At 40.9% G+C, this 18,136-nt stretch overlaps 1 protein-coding gene across 2 annotated transcripts in view; it reads left to right on the forward strand.

Annotated features, from left to right (window-relative positions):
- The window catches only part of LOC134340424 (glucocorticoid-induced transcript 1 protein-like), a 46,189-nt gene extending 39,838 nt beyond the window's left edge, over window positions 1-6,351 (forward strand). For both annotated transcript variants that reach the window (XM_063037641.1, XM_063037642.1), the window contains 2 exons: window positions 300-420; window positions 1,871-6,351. In XM_063037641.1, the coding sequence (XP_062893711.1) occupies window positions 300-420; window positions 1,871-2,231 (482 nt within the window). In that variant the 3' untranslated portion in view covers window positions 2,232-6,351. The remainder of the gene's footprint in view (window positions 1-299; window positions 421-1,870) is intronic.
- Window positions 6,352-18,136: the final 11,785 nt, after the last annotated feature.

The raw sequence follows: 18,136 nt of genomic DNA on the forward strand, positions 1-18,136 counted from the left end.
AGTTCTTGTGAACCTCCTCTGGAACCTCTCCAATGTCAGCATATTTTTTTTCATATTTAAGTCTCAACACTCCAAGTGCCATCTGACCAATGCCTTGTAAAGCTTCAGCATTACATCCTTGCTTTTATATTCTAAACCTCTCGAAATGAATGCTAACATCACATTTGCCTGCCTTGCCATTTGCAAGTTAACCTTTAGGGAATCTTGCCAGTTATTAATTATGTAAAAAATGCATTAATAAGTTTCCCATAACCAGTTTGTAATATTGCTCACAGTTTTTCCACTGTTCTTTCAAATAGATAGTGGCACGAACTCTCCTCTCCTGAAATATGCTTCCTCTCCCAAACCAAACCACAGCTACATGTTCAAACGGGAGCCTCCAGAAGGTTGTGAGCGGGTGACTGCATTTGAAGAAACCCCGTAAGTAAATGATTTGCATCCAAACAATTCAGTGCATTCTCTTTCATAGAAAGATATTTGTGTATGTTGTAATAACTTGGTTGTTATTTCAACTAAACTGAAGGCAATCTGTACTCAAACTTTCCAGTATTGCTATCAGTTGACTGTTTGGCTTGTAGCATACATCTGTTATGAATCAGTTTGCTCTCAAATTAATGACTAATAGCATATCCCTGTTTTGCCATTGGTGGTGTTTCAGCCCTTGGTTCTATTAGTTTTATGAAGCAACAAATGTAGATTTCTGGACTCTTTCCCTATTAATTATATATAGATATAGCTTTGTCACTCTTAAAAACATTTTTCTCCTGGTTCAGACAAGTTTGACAAATGATGCTACTCTAGCCATGCAAGGGCTGAAGCCAGCATAACCTATTTTGAGGCATAAAAAAATTTTGAATGATCTCTCCTTTCTCACTAGTGTTTGCCTAATTTTCACAGTGAAGCTAGGATGGAGCCTTCATTATGTTAGTTAAGTGGAGTTGGCAAAAGAATGAAATCTAGGCCAAGATGAAAAGCTGAGGGCTTTCTATTCAATATTGACAGCCACGTGCTAATTGGCCTACTAGTGTTGGGTTTTCTCTCTTGTGATGCTTTTTTTAAAAAATTAGGCTGTGGCATTTAAAAAGAAAATCAACCATTTTGATGATTATTATACTCCTCAGTCTGGCTTATAAGAATTAATATTTCAATGGAACCTGAATGAACAAAACAAAATCCAATGTGCGGAGTACATAGAACAGTAGGCTGATTGATTTCCAGACTATAACAAGGTGCACATTGTAGCAAAACGGTCACTGTGACTGCATCTTTTACTGAGCTAGATTTGAAAGGCTGAATTAGTTCTGTTAAGACCTGTTTGCACACTATTCAGTTTTATACCTTGCCCTCTGAGTAGATTGTATGGTGTTCAAAATCAGAAGAAGTGATATGCATGTTGAGTATTCCCAAATGTGTTGAATCAAAGCTTATGGGAATTTTCACTTGAAAGGCGATGCATTTGAAGTCATCTGATAAACTGAAACCAGTTCTTGAATTAATTATAATATTATAGTAAAGCAGTACAAGCTGGGAAACAACATGCACAGTGTTTTGGGAGTGGATTTGAGTAAAATGCACAGACAAAATGACAACTTGGTAAAACAGTGAATATGTAAGGCAGAGGGGGTTTGGGAGCAAACTCTAAATTCACTATAAAACAGAAATTTGCAGCAATCCAGTTGTAATTCATTTTTAAAACAAAATCCAAAGGCAAACTTCTAAAAATCCCAGATAAAATTCTGATTTATTTTTCAAGTTTATAATGTTGATGTGTCAGTTATCAACAGGTTTTATTACAAAAACTCAGTAGTACTGTCTGGTTTAAAAATACTTTTCCAATGAAATGATTGTGGATTATTTTCTTTCTCCCCAGGGCTGTTTCCTTCGAGCAGGCCCTGCTGTACTCGTGTCCAGATAAAAACAAAGTTAATTTCAATCCTACCGGATCTGCCTTCTGCCCAGTCCATATTCTTAAGCCTCTCTTACCTAATGTTGACTTGATATTGAGGCACTTACCAGCATCTGTTTCATCACCCCCCCCAAATACTGGGGTATCTTCGAGCACTTTGACTTCTTGCCAGTCTACAACTCAGGTCTCATTCCAGCAACCATTGGAGAATTCAGGGACCACAGACTTTGCTGAGCTTTCTAAGGAACAACCTCTACAGTTTGATCCTTGGAAACTTGCTCAGACAGAAGAAAGTGCCTTTTTTCAGAGCTCATTAATAATTTGAACTGGTAAATCCGCAAAAGTTAACAGCTGACTGGAACTTCACAATTAACAAATTTGTGATGAGTACTACAGATTGTGGCTGTCTTAGCTGTTGATGCATTGTTACCTGACTACAGGTTTGTTTCGTATGTTAACAGGCCAATAATTGTAAAATTATTGAGATTTGTAAATATTTATGCTGAGCATTTAATTCATTAACTTGGCACCAAACATCTGCTTGTGTGAATCCAAATTCTTAGCATATATACATAAATGTTTGAGTCCATGGTAACAAATTTTGGAGATGCCTTCTAGTCTTTCCTGCATCTTTTTAATTACAATAGTACATTTTCTTACTTGGCCTGAGTGGAAATGTTGAAAGTGCAGTCAAGGTTTAAAAACAAGCTTAAACTGAAGTAAAATATAAAGACATGACACCATTCTGTCCTGCCACTATCTAGAAATTTTGCTGGAGTACTTTCAGTCAGCTTTTAACCTTGTCTCATACCTGGTGTTCAAGATTGCTACAGTATTTTGAAAATAAAATTGTTTATACATTGAAGAATGCACATTGGAACTTTTTTCTCAAATAACTTTTCTTGCTGTTTACTTTATGAAACGTGTTCGTTTTGCATTTTTAAGCAGTGTAGAGCAATGAAAGGTGACTTGTGTAACTGCTGTTGATTTAAAGGCTGTAGAATATAGTTGGAGCAGAATTGATGCACAGACAAGTTGAGCAGAATGAAATACTGGTATACTCTAGCAGCAAGTACACTTCCTGTCAATCAGACACTTTTTTTTAAAAACTCAGCTGCAAAAACGAATTAAATGGTGTTTGATCTTTATTCTTTCTGTAGGTAAAAGTATAATGATGTGGCTTAAGCCCATTAATGGAGATGCCACTTGGGAAATGAAATTTCTGTTTGTTCAATACTGAACAAAATTGTAATTTCCACAAATTATTTTGCTGCAAAGGAGAAGGAAGGTATTTAAAAATCAAAATTTTAAGTCAATCTGGGTAACAAATAGAGAATTGAATTAAAAATAGATTAAGCAAATTAAAAATCGACTTCATACTCAGTTTCAAAATAAATAATTGACATTGAGGTTATACTGATCCTAACCTGTGCAATGAGATAGCAATACAATTAAGTGTCTTGATACAGTGCACAAGTGTTTTGTAATGTATTGAACATTGTGTTTACACAATGGAATACACTTGCTGTCCATTTTTTTTTCAATATCACAAGTTTCTCCATTTTACTCCAAGCAAATTAACACCATAATCTGGAGTTTGCCTACACCCTGGTAGAAAGTATTTTTCCCCCTTGGTTAGCAATTCTAAATGCAACCATTGAGAAGTTCAGTTACTTCTCAAATTATTCTGCACTCAATTTCTATTGACTTTTTGAATCATTTAAAACTTCTGTACTAAAGTGTTTAATACTTTTGAAATGAATACAAAGAAAAGTTCTGTGCCACCCTTTACAATCAGAGATTGTGGTGTGGGGGGGGGGTGGCAGGGAGAGAGAATGGCTTAATTCAACAATTTGGTTGCACCATAATAAAGTTTGGTTCTTCGATGGGGGAGACAAAGAGGGAACAAGCAATGAGCACAAGGTCTATTTGCACCTGTTATGTCTAACAGCAATTTGTATTTATCTTTTTACTTTCTCATTGTCACTGTTTCAAATGCTTTTTATACTGAATTGTATTTTTAATTTCTAATATAAATCTGGGCTTAAATATACAAATGTTTTTTTTTGTATTTATTTAAACAATGTACCCATCTAAAGGGCTAGCTTCATTAAGTTCCAACTTGGGTATTAAAAATAACTATTTGAAGCCTCTAGCTTAAAAGCAAAGTGTATAGATTTTTTTTTTAAAAATTAATTCCTCTGCATTCCAGTTTAATTTACAGGTATATTTGGATACATAGCCTGTGAAGAAAATAGCACCATCATTTCAACTTTTATCTTGATGTCTCAAATTTAAAAGATAGTGTGGAATTTTTTTTTCTGGAACAAGTTTAAAATTTATTTCTTAAAACTATTGTTATGAGCGTGTACTATGTGCTAGCATTTTAGGTTTTGATGTAATTTTTTGCTGTATCATGCCTTTTCCATCTCTACAATTAAGCTGTAGGTTATATCATATTGGTCTACAATTAGTGATCTTCAAAACTGCTTTGAAAGAAGCTTGATACCCTGGATAATGTAGTGCAATTACTAAATTTGTAGTTGAACTATAGCTCTGGCAAATCTTAGTACTTAACCCTATATTTCTCACCATGTCTTTCTGCCACCACAATCCACTTTTCTCATTCCAATTTTAATTCTAGAATGCATTTTGTACCATTTTAAAGTACTTGCCAGTTTATTAATAGTGAGGGTGTGAAATGTAATTCAATTCTTATAATTGACAATCTTTGCAGTGAACCAAATATCTGGATTGCCATTTTATTTTTAGTTTCATTTGAAAATTGGCTTTAGATATACTTGGCTCTGAAATCTATACAGGCCAAAGTAAAATATTGTGTAACTCTTAAATGTAGTTTGGTCTACACGTTGTCCCATTTAATTCTATAATGTAGCTTTGTGTGTTTTGTATTGTACAAAAAGTAACATCTGCAAAGAAAACTGGTTTTAACAGATTTCAAACTCTATTCTTGGTAATAATTGGGAGGTAGGATTGGTATGCCTTCTGAAGTGGTCAGAAAATAGTTTGGTGTTTTGCCACAGGCGAAGCTTGGATTCAGCAAAGTAACAACCATCTCTAAACAAATTCTGGTGGCTATGTGGAGCCTAATATATGTTTTAATTCCTTTTGAAGAGATGAGTGCTTTGGAAAGGTCAGTATTTAGTGCTCATCACTTTTGTTGGTGGGCTGCTACCTTGGATTGTTCTAATCTTTGTAATGAAAGTTTGGCTTTGTGCTGCTATCTAAGGAATTCCAGAATGATCAAGAAACAAGGCTTATGTCCAGGGCTCTCCCTACTTTAATAACACATCTATCCAGAAACAACATTTTGCTTTCTATTCCGTCTCCCACTTGTACTGTAGTCAGTATTGTGATACCACCTCCATAAATGCAAGTATCCCTTGTTCCCCACCCTGCCTTTTTTTTGGTTTGTGGAATGGATTGGTAGTGAGACTCCCAACTCTTAATGTGTAGTAAAGTGAGACTTTAGATCTGGCTGAGTGAAAATTTGAGTATTGAATTGTACACTTGCGGTAGCGACTGGGATTTGGACAATTAATGACTTTGGGGAACCTGATTTAAAAGTGCTGTTGCCTTTTGTTAACCAACACCATCTAGCGGTAGAAATGCAGTACTGTAACAGTTACATGGGCAGGTCTTAACAGCTACAAATATGTACAAAACTTCTTTCCCTCCCTCTTGTTGAATTTAAGATTAAAACTTGCTTTTGATTTAGTTTACACTGCCATGTGTTTGTTAATTTACAAAAAAGAGAATCCAGCACCACTTGCTGTGTTGCCTCAGAAAAGAGAAAACTTTGCAATTCTCTACATGTGTATAACATGTTCTTTCCAAGGGAATCAAGCAGTGGAAATTTTCAAAGCAATTTTCTGTATGATCTTTGTAAATAGTAAATTTGAGTGAAACAAGATGAAGTTTAAAGCCTGACATTGCAGCTTAACCATTCATTTGTCATCAAAACACTATCAGACTCTTCTCTCTTCACCCCCCCCTATTAAATATTAACTGTCCATTCACATTCAGAAACTATAAGGGTATCTGAAGAATTCTGATTGTATTGTTTACTTTTGTAGTGTATTTGATCAGAAAAATCTATGCTAACTGAAAATAATATCACATGAATGTTATGAGTAAAGGAAATTGCTGGCCAAGTTAGTTAATTGAAACACCAGATTTATATTTAAATAATTGAATTGGCCTGAAAGCATATCTTTGTAGAGTTATTTTGTTTTTATAGACACTATTGAAGATTTGGTTATCAATTGTATACATGTTTTGGAACGTTAAGGTTGGACAAATGTACACCACATGAGCTGTGTTTAGTTTGTGGATTTGTGTGTTTTTAATAGTTTGAGTTTCAGAAAATACCAATAAAAGCGTTAATTTTCACTGCAGACACCTTTGTGTTGTGCATAAAGGAGATGATGAACTTTGGTGTAACTCTTCAATTGATTTATTTCATAGAAACATAGACATAGAAAATAGGTGCAGGAGTAGGCCATTCGGCCCTTCGAGCCTGCACCGCCATTTATTATGATCATGGCTGATCATCCAACTCAGAACCCCGCCCCAGCCTTCCCTCCATACCCCCTGACCCCTGTAGCCACAAGGGCCATATCTAACTCCCTCTTAAATATAGCCAATGAACTGGCCTCAACAGTTTGCTGTGGCAGAGAATTCCACAGACTCACCACTCTCTGTGTGAAGAAGTTTTTCCTAATCTCGGTCCTAAAAGGCTTCCCCTCTATCCTCAAACTGTGACCCCTCGTTCTGGACTTCCCCAACATCGGGAACAATCTTCCTGCATCTAGCCTGTCCAATCCCTTTAGGATCTTGTACGTTTCAATAAGATCCCCCCTCAATCTTCTAAATTCCAACGAGTACAAGCCCAGTTCATCCAGTCTTTCTTCATATGAAAGTCCTGCCATCCCAGGAATCAATCTGGTGAACCTTCTTTGTACTCCCTCTATGGCAAAGATGTCTTTCCTCAGATTAGGGGACAAAAACTGCACACAATACTCCAGGTGTGGTCTCACCAAGGCCTTGTACTACTGCAGTAGTACCTCCCTACTCCTGTACTCGAATCCTCTCGCTATAAATGCCAGCATACCATTCGCCTTTTTCACCGCCTGCTGTACCTGCATGCCCACTTTCAATGACTGGTGTATAATGACACCCAGGTCTTGTTGCACCTCCCCTTTTCCTAATCGGCCACCATTCAGATAATAATCTGTTTTCCTATTTTTGCCACCAAAGTGGATAACTTTACATTTATCCACATTAAATTGCATCTGCCATGAGTTTGCCCACTCACCCAACCTATCCAAGTCACCTTGCATCCTCTTAGCATCCTCCTCACTGCTAACACTGCCGCCCAGCTTCGTGTCATCCGCAAACTTGGAGATGCTGCATTTAATTCCCTCATCCAAGTCATTAATATATATTGTAAACAACTGGGGTCCCAGCACTGAGCCTTGCGGCACCCCACTAGTCACCGCCTGCCATTCTGAAAAGGTCCCGTTTATTTCCACTCTTTGCTTCCTGTCTGCTAACCAATTCTCCACCCACACCAATACCTTACCCCCAATACCGTGTGCTTTAAGTTTGCACACTAATCTCCTGCGTGGGACCTTGTCAAAAGCCTTTTGAAAATCCAAATATACCACATCCACTGGTTCTCCCCTATCCACTCCACTAGTTACATCCTCAAAAAATTCTGAGATTCGTCAGACATGATTTTCCTTTCACAAATCCATGCTGACTTTGTCCGATCATTTCTCCGCTTTCCAAATGTGCTGTTATCACATCCTTGATAACTGACTCCAGCAGTTTCCCCACCACCGACGTTAGGCTAACCGGTCTATAATTCCCTGGTTTCTCTCTCCCTCCTTTTTTAAAAATTGGGGTTACATTAGCCACCCTCCAATCCTCAGGAACTAGTCCAGAATCTTAACGAGTTTTGAAAAATTATCACTAATGCATCCACTATTTCTTGGGCTACTTCCTTAAGCACTCTAGGATGCAAACCATCTGGCCCTGGGGATTTATCTGCCTTCAATCCCTTCAATTTACCTAACACCACTTCCCTACTAACATGTATTTCACTCAGTTCCTCCATCTCACTGGACCCTCTGTCCCTTACTATTTCTGGAAGATTATTTATGTCCTCCTTAGTGAAGACAGAACCAAAGTAATTATTCAATTGGTCTGCCATGTGCTTGCTCCCCATAATCAATTCACCTTGTCAGCCACGGGTGCACTACCTTCCTTGATTTATTCTTTTGCCAAACTGGGATGAATAATTGTTGTAGTTCATCCATGCAACCTTTAAATGCTTGCCATTGCATATCCACCGTCAATCCTTTAAGTGTCATTTGCCAGTCTATCTTAGCTAATTCACGTCTCATACCTTCAAAGTTACCCCTCTTTAAGTTCAGAACCTTTGTTTCTGAATTAACTATGTCACTCTCCATATTAATGAAGAATTCCACCATATTATGGTCACTCTTACCCAAGGGGCCTCTCACGACAAGATTGCTAATTAACCCTTCCTCATTGCTCAAAACCCAGTCCAGAATAGCCTGCTCTCTAGTTGGTTCCTCGACATGTTGGTTCAAAAAACCATCCTGCATACATTCCAAGAAATCCTCTTCCTCAGCACCTTTACCAATTTGGTTCACCCAGTCTACATGTAGATTGAAGTCACCCATTATAACTGCTGTTCCTTTATTGCACACATTTCTAATTTCCTGTTTAATACCATCTCCGACCTCACTACTACTGTTAGGTGGCCTGTACACAACTCCCACCAGCGTCTTCTGCCCCTTAGTGTTACGCAGCTCTACCCATATCGATCCCACATCTTCCCGGCTTATGTCCTTCCTTTCTATTGCATTAATCTCTTCTTTAACCAGCAACGCCACCCCACCTCCCCTTCCTTCATGTCTATCCCTCCTGAATATTGAATATCCCTGAACGTTGAGCTCCCATCCCTGGTCACCCTGGAGCCATGTCTCTGTGATCCCAACTATATCATAATCATTAATAACAATCTGCACTTTCAATTCATCCACCTTATTACGAATGCTCCTTGCATTGACACATAAAGCCTTCAGGCGCTCTTTTACAACTCTCTTAGCCCTTGTACAATTATGTTGAAAAGTGGCCCTTTTTAATGCTTGCCCTGGATTTGTCGGCCTGCCACTTTTACTTTTCTCCTTTGTACTTTTTGCTTCTACGCCCACTTTACACCCCTCTGTCTCTCTGCACTGGTTCCCATCCCTCTGTTGTGAACTAACCTCTTCACGCCTAGCCTCTTTAATTTGATTCCCACCCCCCCAACCATTCTAGTTTAAAGTCACCTCAGTAGCCCCTGCTAATCTCCCCGCCAGGATATTGGTCCCCCTAGGATTCAAGTGTAACCCGTCCTTTTTGTACAGGTCACGCCTGTGCCAAAATAGGTCCCAATGATCCAAAAACTTGAATCCCTGCCCCCTGCTCCAATCCCTCAGCCACACATTTATCCTCCACCTCATCGCATTTCTACTCTCACTGTCGCGTGGCACAGGCAGTAATCCCGAGATTACTACCTTTGCGGTCCTTTTTCTCAACTCCCTTCCTAGCTCCCTATATTCTCCTTTCAGGACCTCATCCCTTTTCCTACCTATGTCATTGGTACCTATATGTACCACGACCTCTGGCTCCTCACCCTCCCACTTCAGGATATCTTGGACACGATCAGAAATATCCCGGACCCTGGCACCAGGGAGGCAAACTACCATCCGTGTCTCCGGACTGCGTCCACAGAATCACCTATCTGACCCCCTTACTATCGAGTCCCCTATTACTACTGCCCTCCTCTTCCTTGCCCTACCCTTCTGGTAATATCAACATTCCACATGTATTAATGACTATCTGTATGTACATAGAAGCAAAACAGTCCAGCTTTTCTCCTTGGTTTTTCTCAAATCATAGACTTTAACATGTTTATCTGATCTCACCAACCTTTTGTGCAATCAACCACATTTCACATTTATTGTGCATATGAACTTTTAAAAAAAGAGTCCAGCATTTTGCTGGAATGTTATTGAACAAAACTTGTCACTGAGCCATAAGTAGCAGCCTCTGACCAAGCTTGTGGGTTTTCATCATGGCAAGTCCATCATTCTGTTGAAGGGAGGAAAGATCGATTACTTCACATGCTGTACATTTTGACTATACGGACTTGAGGGTGATCTGAAATTCTCCATGTTGTGCTGACTTTTCTGTTTCCGTTGTGCCGTCCATCCATTTGCTTGTCATTCTCCTGCTACCACTGTTTCAAAGTATTTTCTTTGAGGTATGAAGACTTTAGATGTAAGATTTTTATGCTTTCAATTTATTTGAATATTCTGAGTGACTAGAAAGTGGACATTAATGAAAATTGACCTAGCATCAGCTCTGGAATGGCTTCAGGATGACTGCCAAGTTCCCAAAGATGTTTATCTTGAGCACCAAATATCTGGGGGGGGAAAATATATATATTTATATGTACATACACACACATACATACATTCTGCATGAATGTGGTCTGGCCATATTTTGGGGAGGATTTTATGGATCTAAATATCCATTTTCTTTCTACCCCAACCTGTTCTCAATATCTGCTTTCTTTTCCTAAACATAAACTACAGTAAAACTCTTGATCTGCTATTCAATTATTCAGAAGTCCCAAGTTCAGTGTTGGACTCAATTATGAGCTGTTTCTTGTGCTCCCTCCCTTAACTTGTCAGTGTACCATTTCTCATGTTTCCTTTAAACTCACCAGGTTCTACATTTTTAAGAAAGATTAAATATGGGCAACACACATCAAAGTTGCTGGTGAACACAGCAGGCCAGGCAGCATTCCTAAGAAGAGGTACAGTCGACGTTTCAGGCCGAGACCCTTCGTCAGGACTAACTGAAGGAAGAGTTAGTAAGAGATTTGAGAGGGGGAGGGGGAGATCCAAATTGATAGGAGAAGACAGGAGGGGGAGGGATGGAGCCAAGAGCCGGACAGGTGATTGGCAAAAGGGATATGAGAGGATCATGGGACAGGAGGCCCGGGGAGAAAGAAAAGGAGGGGGGGGGGACCCAGAGGATGGGCAAGGGGTATAGTCAGAGGGAGAAGGAGAGAGAAAGAATGTGTATATAAATAACAGATGGGGTACGAGGGGGAGGTGGGGCATTAGCCTGAGAAGTCAATGTTCATGCCATCAGGTTGGAGGCTACCCAGAGGGAATATAAGGTATTGTTCCTCCAATCTGAGTGTGGCTTCATCTTTACAGTAGAGGAGGCCATGGATAGACATATCAGAATGGGATGTGGAATTAAAATGTGTGGCCCCTGGGAGATCCTGCTTTCTCTGGCGGACAGAGCGTAGGTGTTCAGTGAAACAATCTCCCGGTCTGCATCGGGCCTCGCCAATATATAGAAGGCCACATCGGGAGCACCAGACGCAGTATATCACCCCAGCTGACTCACAGGTGAAGTGTCGTCTCACCTGGAATGGCTGTCTGGGGCAATGAATGGTGGTAAGGGAGGAAGTGTAAGGGCACGTGTAGCACTTGTTCCACTTACAAGGATAAGTGCCGGGAGGGATGGGGGGGGGACGAATGGACAAGGGAGTCGCGTAGGGACTGATCCCTGCAGAGAACGGCGGGGGGTGGGGAGAAGGGAAAGATGTGCTTAGTGATGGGATCCCGTTGGAGGTGGCGGAAGTTACGGAGAATTATATGTTGGACCCGGAGGCTGGTGGGGTGATAGGTGAGGACCGGGGAACCCTATTCCTAGGGTGGTGGGAGGATGGAGTGAGAGCAGATGTGCGTGAAATGGGGGAGGAAGGGAAGCCCCTTTCTTTAAAAAAGGACATCTCCCTCGTCCTGGAATGAAAAGCCTCATCCTGAGAGCAGATGTCTATTTTTGGGAGTAAAATACAATGATCTCGGACATATACCAGTTCAGCACCACCCAAGGCTTGAGGATTATTGGCACTTTGTAGTTTTAGTGGAAGTTCATTTCTGACTGTACCTCGGGGGAAAAAGAAATCGCAGGTCATATTTAGAAACATAGAAAATAGGTGCAGGAGTAGGCCATTCGGCCCTTCGAGCCTGCACCGCCATTCGGTATGATCATGGCTGATCATCCAACTCAGAACCCTGTACCAGCCTTCCCTCCATACCCCCTGATCCCTTTAGCCACAAGGGCCATATCTAACAAATGTAGCCAATGAACTGGCCTCAACTGTTTCCTGTGGCAGAGAATTCCACAGATTGACCACTGTGTGTGAAGAGGTTTTTCCTCATCTCGGTCCTAAAAGGCTTCCCCTTTATCCTCAAACTGTGACCCCTCGTTCTGTACTTCCCCAACATCGGGAACAATCTTCCTGCATCTAGTCTGTCCAATCCCTTTAGGATTTTATATGTTTCAATAAGGTCCCCCCCTCAATCTTCTAAATTCCAATGAGTATAAGCCTAGTCGATCCAGTCTTTCTTCATATGAAAGTCCTACCATCCCAGGAATCAATCTGGTGAACCTTCTTTGTACTCCCTCTATAGAACCATAGAAACTACAGCACAGAAACAGGCCTTTTGGCCCGCATTTACCACCTCGTCTGGCAGCTCATTCCATACTCCCACCACTCTGTGTGAAGAAGCCCCCCCTAATGTTCCCTTTATACTCCCCCCCCCACCCTTAACCCATGTTCTCTGGTTTTTTTCTCCCCTTGCCTCAGTGGAAAAAGCCTGCTTGCATTCACTCTATCTATACCCATCATAATTTTATATACCTCTATCAAATCTCCCCTCATTCTTCTACGCTCCAGGGAATAAAGTCCTAACCTATTCAACCTTTCTCTGTAACTGAGTTTCTCAAGTCCCGGCAACATCCTTGTAAACCTTCTCTGCACTCTTTCAACCTTATTAATATCCTTCCTGTAATTTGGTGACCAAAACTGAACACAATACTCCAGATTCGGCCTCACCAATGCCTTGTACAACCTCATCATAACATTCCAGCTCTTATACTCAATACTTTGATTAATAAAGGCCAATGTACCAAAAGCTCTCTTTACGACCCTATCTACCTGTGATGCCACTTTTAGGGAATTTTGTATCTGTATTCCCAGATCCCTCTGTTCCACTGCACTCCTCAGTGCCTTACCATTAACCCTGTATGTTCTACTTTGGTTTGTCCTTCCAACGTGCAATACCTCACACTTGTCTGTATTAAACTCCATCTGCCATTTTTCAGCCCATTTTTCCAGCAGGCTCTGAAAACCTTCCTCACTGTCTACTACACCTCCAATCTTTGTATCATCAGCAAATTTGCTGATCCAATTTACCACATTATCATCCAGATCATTGATATAGATGACAAATAACAATGGACCCAGCACTGATCCCTGTGGCAAGGATGTCTTTCCTCAGATTAGGGGACCAAAACTGCACACAATACTCCAGGTGTGGTATCACCAAGGCCTTGTACAACTGCAGTAGTACCTCCCTGCTCCTGTACTCAAATCCTCTCGCTATAAATGCCAGCATACCATTCGCCTTTTTCACCGCCTGCTGTACCTGCATGCCCACTTTCAATGACTGGTGTATAATGACACCCAGGTCTCGTTGCACCTCCCCTTTTCCTAATCGGCCACCAGATAATAATCTGTTTTCCTGTTTTTGCCACCAAAGTGGATAACTTCACATTTATCCACATTAAATTGCATCTGCCATGAATTTGCCCACTCACCTAACCTATCCAAATTACCCTGCATCCTCTTAGCATCCTCCTCACTGCTAACACTGCCGCCCAGCTTCGTGTCATCCGCAAACTTGGAGATGCTGCATTTAATTCCCTCATCTAAGTCATTAATATATATCGTAAACAACTGGGGTCCCAGCACTGAGCCTTGCGGTACCCCACTAGTCACTGCCTGCCATTCTGAAAAGGTCCCATTTATTCCCACTCTTTGCTTCCTGTCTGCCAACCAATTCTCTATCCACATCAATACCTTACCCCCAATACCGTGTGCTTTAAGTTTGCACACTAATCTCCTGTGTGGGATCTTGTCAAAAGCCTTTTGAAAATCCAAATATACCACAACCACTGGTTCTCCCCTATCCACTCTACTAGTTACATCCTCAAAAAATTCTGAGATTCGTCAAACATGATTTTCCTTTTACAAATCCATGCTGACTTTGTCCAATGATTTCACCGCTTTCCAAATGTGCTGTTATCACATCTTTGATAACTGACTTTAGTATTTTCCCCACCACCAATGTTAGGCTAACCAGTCTATAATTCCACGGTTTGTCTCTCCCTCCTTTTTTAAAAAGTGGGGTTACATTAGCCACCCTCCAATCCTCAGGAACTAGTCCAGAATCTAACGAGTTTTGAAAAATTATCACTAATGCATCCACTATTTCTTGGGCTACTTCCTTAAGCACTCTGGGATGCAGACCATCTGGCCCTGGAGATTTATCTGCCTTTAATCCCTTCAATTTACCTAACACCCACTTCCCTACTAACATGTATTTCCCTCAGTTCCTCCATCTCACTGGACCCTCTGTCCCCGACTATTTCCGGAAGATTGGTTCTGTCTTCACTAAGGAGGACATAAATAAAGTAGTTATTCAATTGGTCTGCCATGTCCTTGCTCCCCATAATCAATTCACCTGTTTCTGTCTGTAGGGGACCTACATTTGTCTTAACCAATCTTTTTCTTTTCACATATCTATAAAAGCTTTTACAGTCAGTTTTTATGTTCCCTGCCAGTTTTCTCTCAATCTTTTTTCCCCTTCCTAATTAAGCCCTTTGTCCTCCTCTGCTGAACTCTGAATTTCTCCCAGTCCTCAGGTGGGCCACTTTTTCTGGCTAATTTGTATGCTTCTTCTTTGGAATTGATACTATCCCTAATTTCCCTTGTCAGCCACGGGTGCACTACCTTCCCTGATTTATTCTTTTGCCAAACTGGGATGAACAATTGTTGTAGTTCATCCATGCAATCCTTAAATGCTTGCCATTGCATATCCACCGTCAATCCTTTAAGTGTCATTTGCCAGTCTATCTTAGCTAATTCACATCTCATACCTTCAAAGTTACCCTTCTTTAAGTTCAGAACCTTTGTTTCTGAATTAACTATGTCACTCTCCATCTTAATGAAGAATTCCACCATATTATGGTCACTCTTACCCAAGGGGCCTCTCACGACAAGATTGCTAATTAACCCTTCCTCGTTGCTCAATACCCAGTCTAGAATAGTCTGCTCTCGAGTCAGTTCCCTGACATGTTGGTTCAAAAAACCATCCCGCATACATTCCAAGAAATCCTCTTCCTCAGCACCTTTACCAATTTGGTTCACCCAGTCTATATGTAGATTGAAGTCTACTTATAACTGCTGTTCCTTTATTGCACACATTTCTAATTTCCTGTTTAATACCATCCCCAACCTCACTACTACTGTTAAGTGGCCTGTACACAACTCCCACCAGCGTTTTCTGCCCCTTAGTGTTATGCAGCTCTACCCATATCGATTCCACATCTTCCCGGCTTATGTCCTTCCTTTCTATTGCGTTAATCTCCTCTCTAACCAGCAACGCTACCCCACCTCCTTTTCTTTCATGTCTATCCCTCCTGAATATTGAGTATCCCTGAATGTTGAGCTCCCATCCTTGGTCACCCTGGAGCCATGTCTCTGTGATCCCAACTATATCATATTCATTAATAACAATCTGCACTTTTAATTCATCCACCTTGTTAGGAATGCTCCTTGCATTGACACACAAAGCTTTCAGGCTCGCTTTTACAACACTCTTAGCCCTTATACAATTATGTTGAAAAGTGGCCCTTTTTGATTTTCTTGGTTTAAACACAACATAACCTAATATTTCCATGGTTACAAATTTTCATTGTCCTTCAATGAGATTTTTGTTTTTGTGCTGCAAAGTTACAAAAATGTAACTCAACCAAGTGTCAGTAGTGATGAAATAGTTACCAACTACTTGGTACTTTTAGGCCGGGGGTTCCCAACCCTTTTTATGCCATAGATCCATATCAATAACCAAGGGGGGAGGTTGAGAACCTCTGCCCTAGGCAGATGGCCTTGCCTTGCAAAATGTGTACTTGAGTTCCTGAGCAGATGTGGGAAAAAGTAACAATTTTGTAGTAGAGGTGATGGTGGCTTATGCCAATTTTAGTTAACATCTTCTCCAACTGAAAAATGTTAAATAGTGGGCCTTTGAGGATAGTGTTGCCACCTCTACTAGTTAGAACGAGAGTCTTAGATGCCTGGTCCTTTTTGCCTGAAATAAGTCAGCTACTTAAACAAAAAATGTTGAAGTAGTTTTCAATTTGATTTCCAAGAACGGAGGAAATACTGCTGCAGTTGTTCTGAATTGACTTTATTTCTTATATTCTTCACAGACACGAGGAGTAAAAATCTTAACGTTACCTGTCTAAATGTGCAATCATAGTAATTTATAATAAAACAGTCAATGTAACATAGAAATACACTCAAATCAGTGCAAGTTAATTAGTCTGATGGCCTGGTGGAAGAAGCTGTCCTGAAGCCTGCTGGTCCTTGCTTTTATGCTGTGGTGCTGTTTCCTGGATGGTAGTAGATGGAATAGATTGTGGTTGGGGTGACTCGGGTCCCCAGTGATCGTACAGGCCATTTTTTCACACCTGTCTTTGTAAGTGTCCTGAATCATGGGAAGTTCACATCTACAGATGTGCTGGGCTGTCAGCACCATTCTGCAGAGTCCTGTGATTAAGGGAGATACAGTTCCCATACCAGGCAGTGATGCAGCCAGCCAAGATGCTCTCCATCGTGCCCCTATAGAAAGTTCTTAGGATGTGGGGGCCCATACTAAACTACTTCAACTGTCTGAGGTGAAAGAGGTGCTGTTGTGCATTTTTCACCACACAGCTGGTGTGTACAGACCACGTGAGGTCCTTGATGATGTGGATGCCGAAGAGCTTAAAGCTGTTTACCCTCTCAACCCCAGATCCATTGATGTCAATAGGAACCAGCCCGTCTCCATCCCTCCTGTAATCCACAACCAGCTCCTTTGTTTTTGCAACATTGAGGGAGAGGTTGTTTCTTGACACCACTGTGTCAGAGAGATGACTTCTTCCCTGTAGGCCACCTCATTGTTTGAGATAAGGCCAATCAATGTAGTGTCGTGGGCAAATTTAATTAGCAGATTAGAGCTGTGGGTGACACAGTCATGGGTATAGAGGGAGTAAAGGAGGGGATTAGTGCACAACCCTGAGGGGCTCCTGTGTTGAGAGTCAGAGGGGTGGAGGTGAACGAGCCCACTCTTACCACTTGCCAGTGATCTGACAGGAAGTCCAGGATCCAGCTGCACAAGGCAGGGTGAAGGCTGAGGTCTCTGAGCTTCCTGTCGAGCCGGGAGGGAATTATGGTGTTGTATGCTGAACTGTAGTCCAAGAACAGCATTCTCACATAAGCATACTTCTCCAAATGTGTAAGGACAGTGTGTAGAGTCCATAAAAACTGTCCATCAAAGGCTCAGAAGCTCAATAGCAGACACCTATGTTGCAGCAGCAGTTTTCAGTAGATTAGAAATTTTTATCTAATTTAAAAACTCCTTCCCCTGGTGTAAATCTTGATTTTGCACATAATAGTGTTGACAAACTGTTGTTTGTAGCTCTACTTCAGATAATCAACTTCCTAACAATCAACACTGGGGCACCTTGGGTGTGTGTGCTTAGCCCACTGCTCTACTCTCTATACACACATGACTGTGTGGCTAGACATAGCTCAAATACCATCTATAAATTTGCTGATGATACAACCATTGTTGGTAGAATCTCAGGTGCTGAAGAGAGGGTGTATAGGAGTGAGATATGCCAACTAGTGGAGTGGTGTCGCAGCAACAACCTGGCACTCAACGTCAGTAAGACGAAAGAGTTGATTTGAACTTTAGGAAAGGTAGAAAGAGGGAACACAAACCAATTCTCATAGAGGGATCGGAAGTGGAGAGAATGAGAAATTTCAAGTTCCTGGGTGTCAAGATCTCTGAGGATCTAACCTGGTCCCAACATATTGATGCAATTATAAAGAAGGCAAGACAGCGACTATACTTCATTAGGAGTTTGAAGAGATTTGGCATGTCAACAAATACACTCGAAAACTTCTATAGTTGTACTGTGGAGAGCATTCTGACA

The sequence above is a fragment of the Mobula hypostoma genome, chromosome X1 (genome assembly GCF_963921235.1).
Source record: "Mobula hypostoma chromosome X1, sMobHyp1.1, whole genome shotgun sequence".
NCBI classification, from domain to species: Eukaryota; Metazoa; Chordata; class Chondrichthyes; order Myliobatiformes; family Myliobatidae; genus Mobula; species Mobula hypostoma.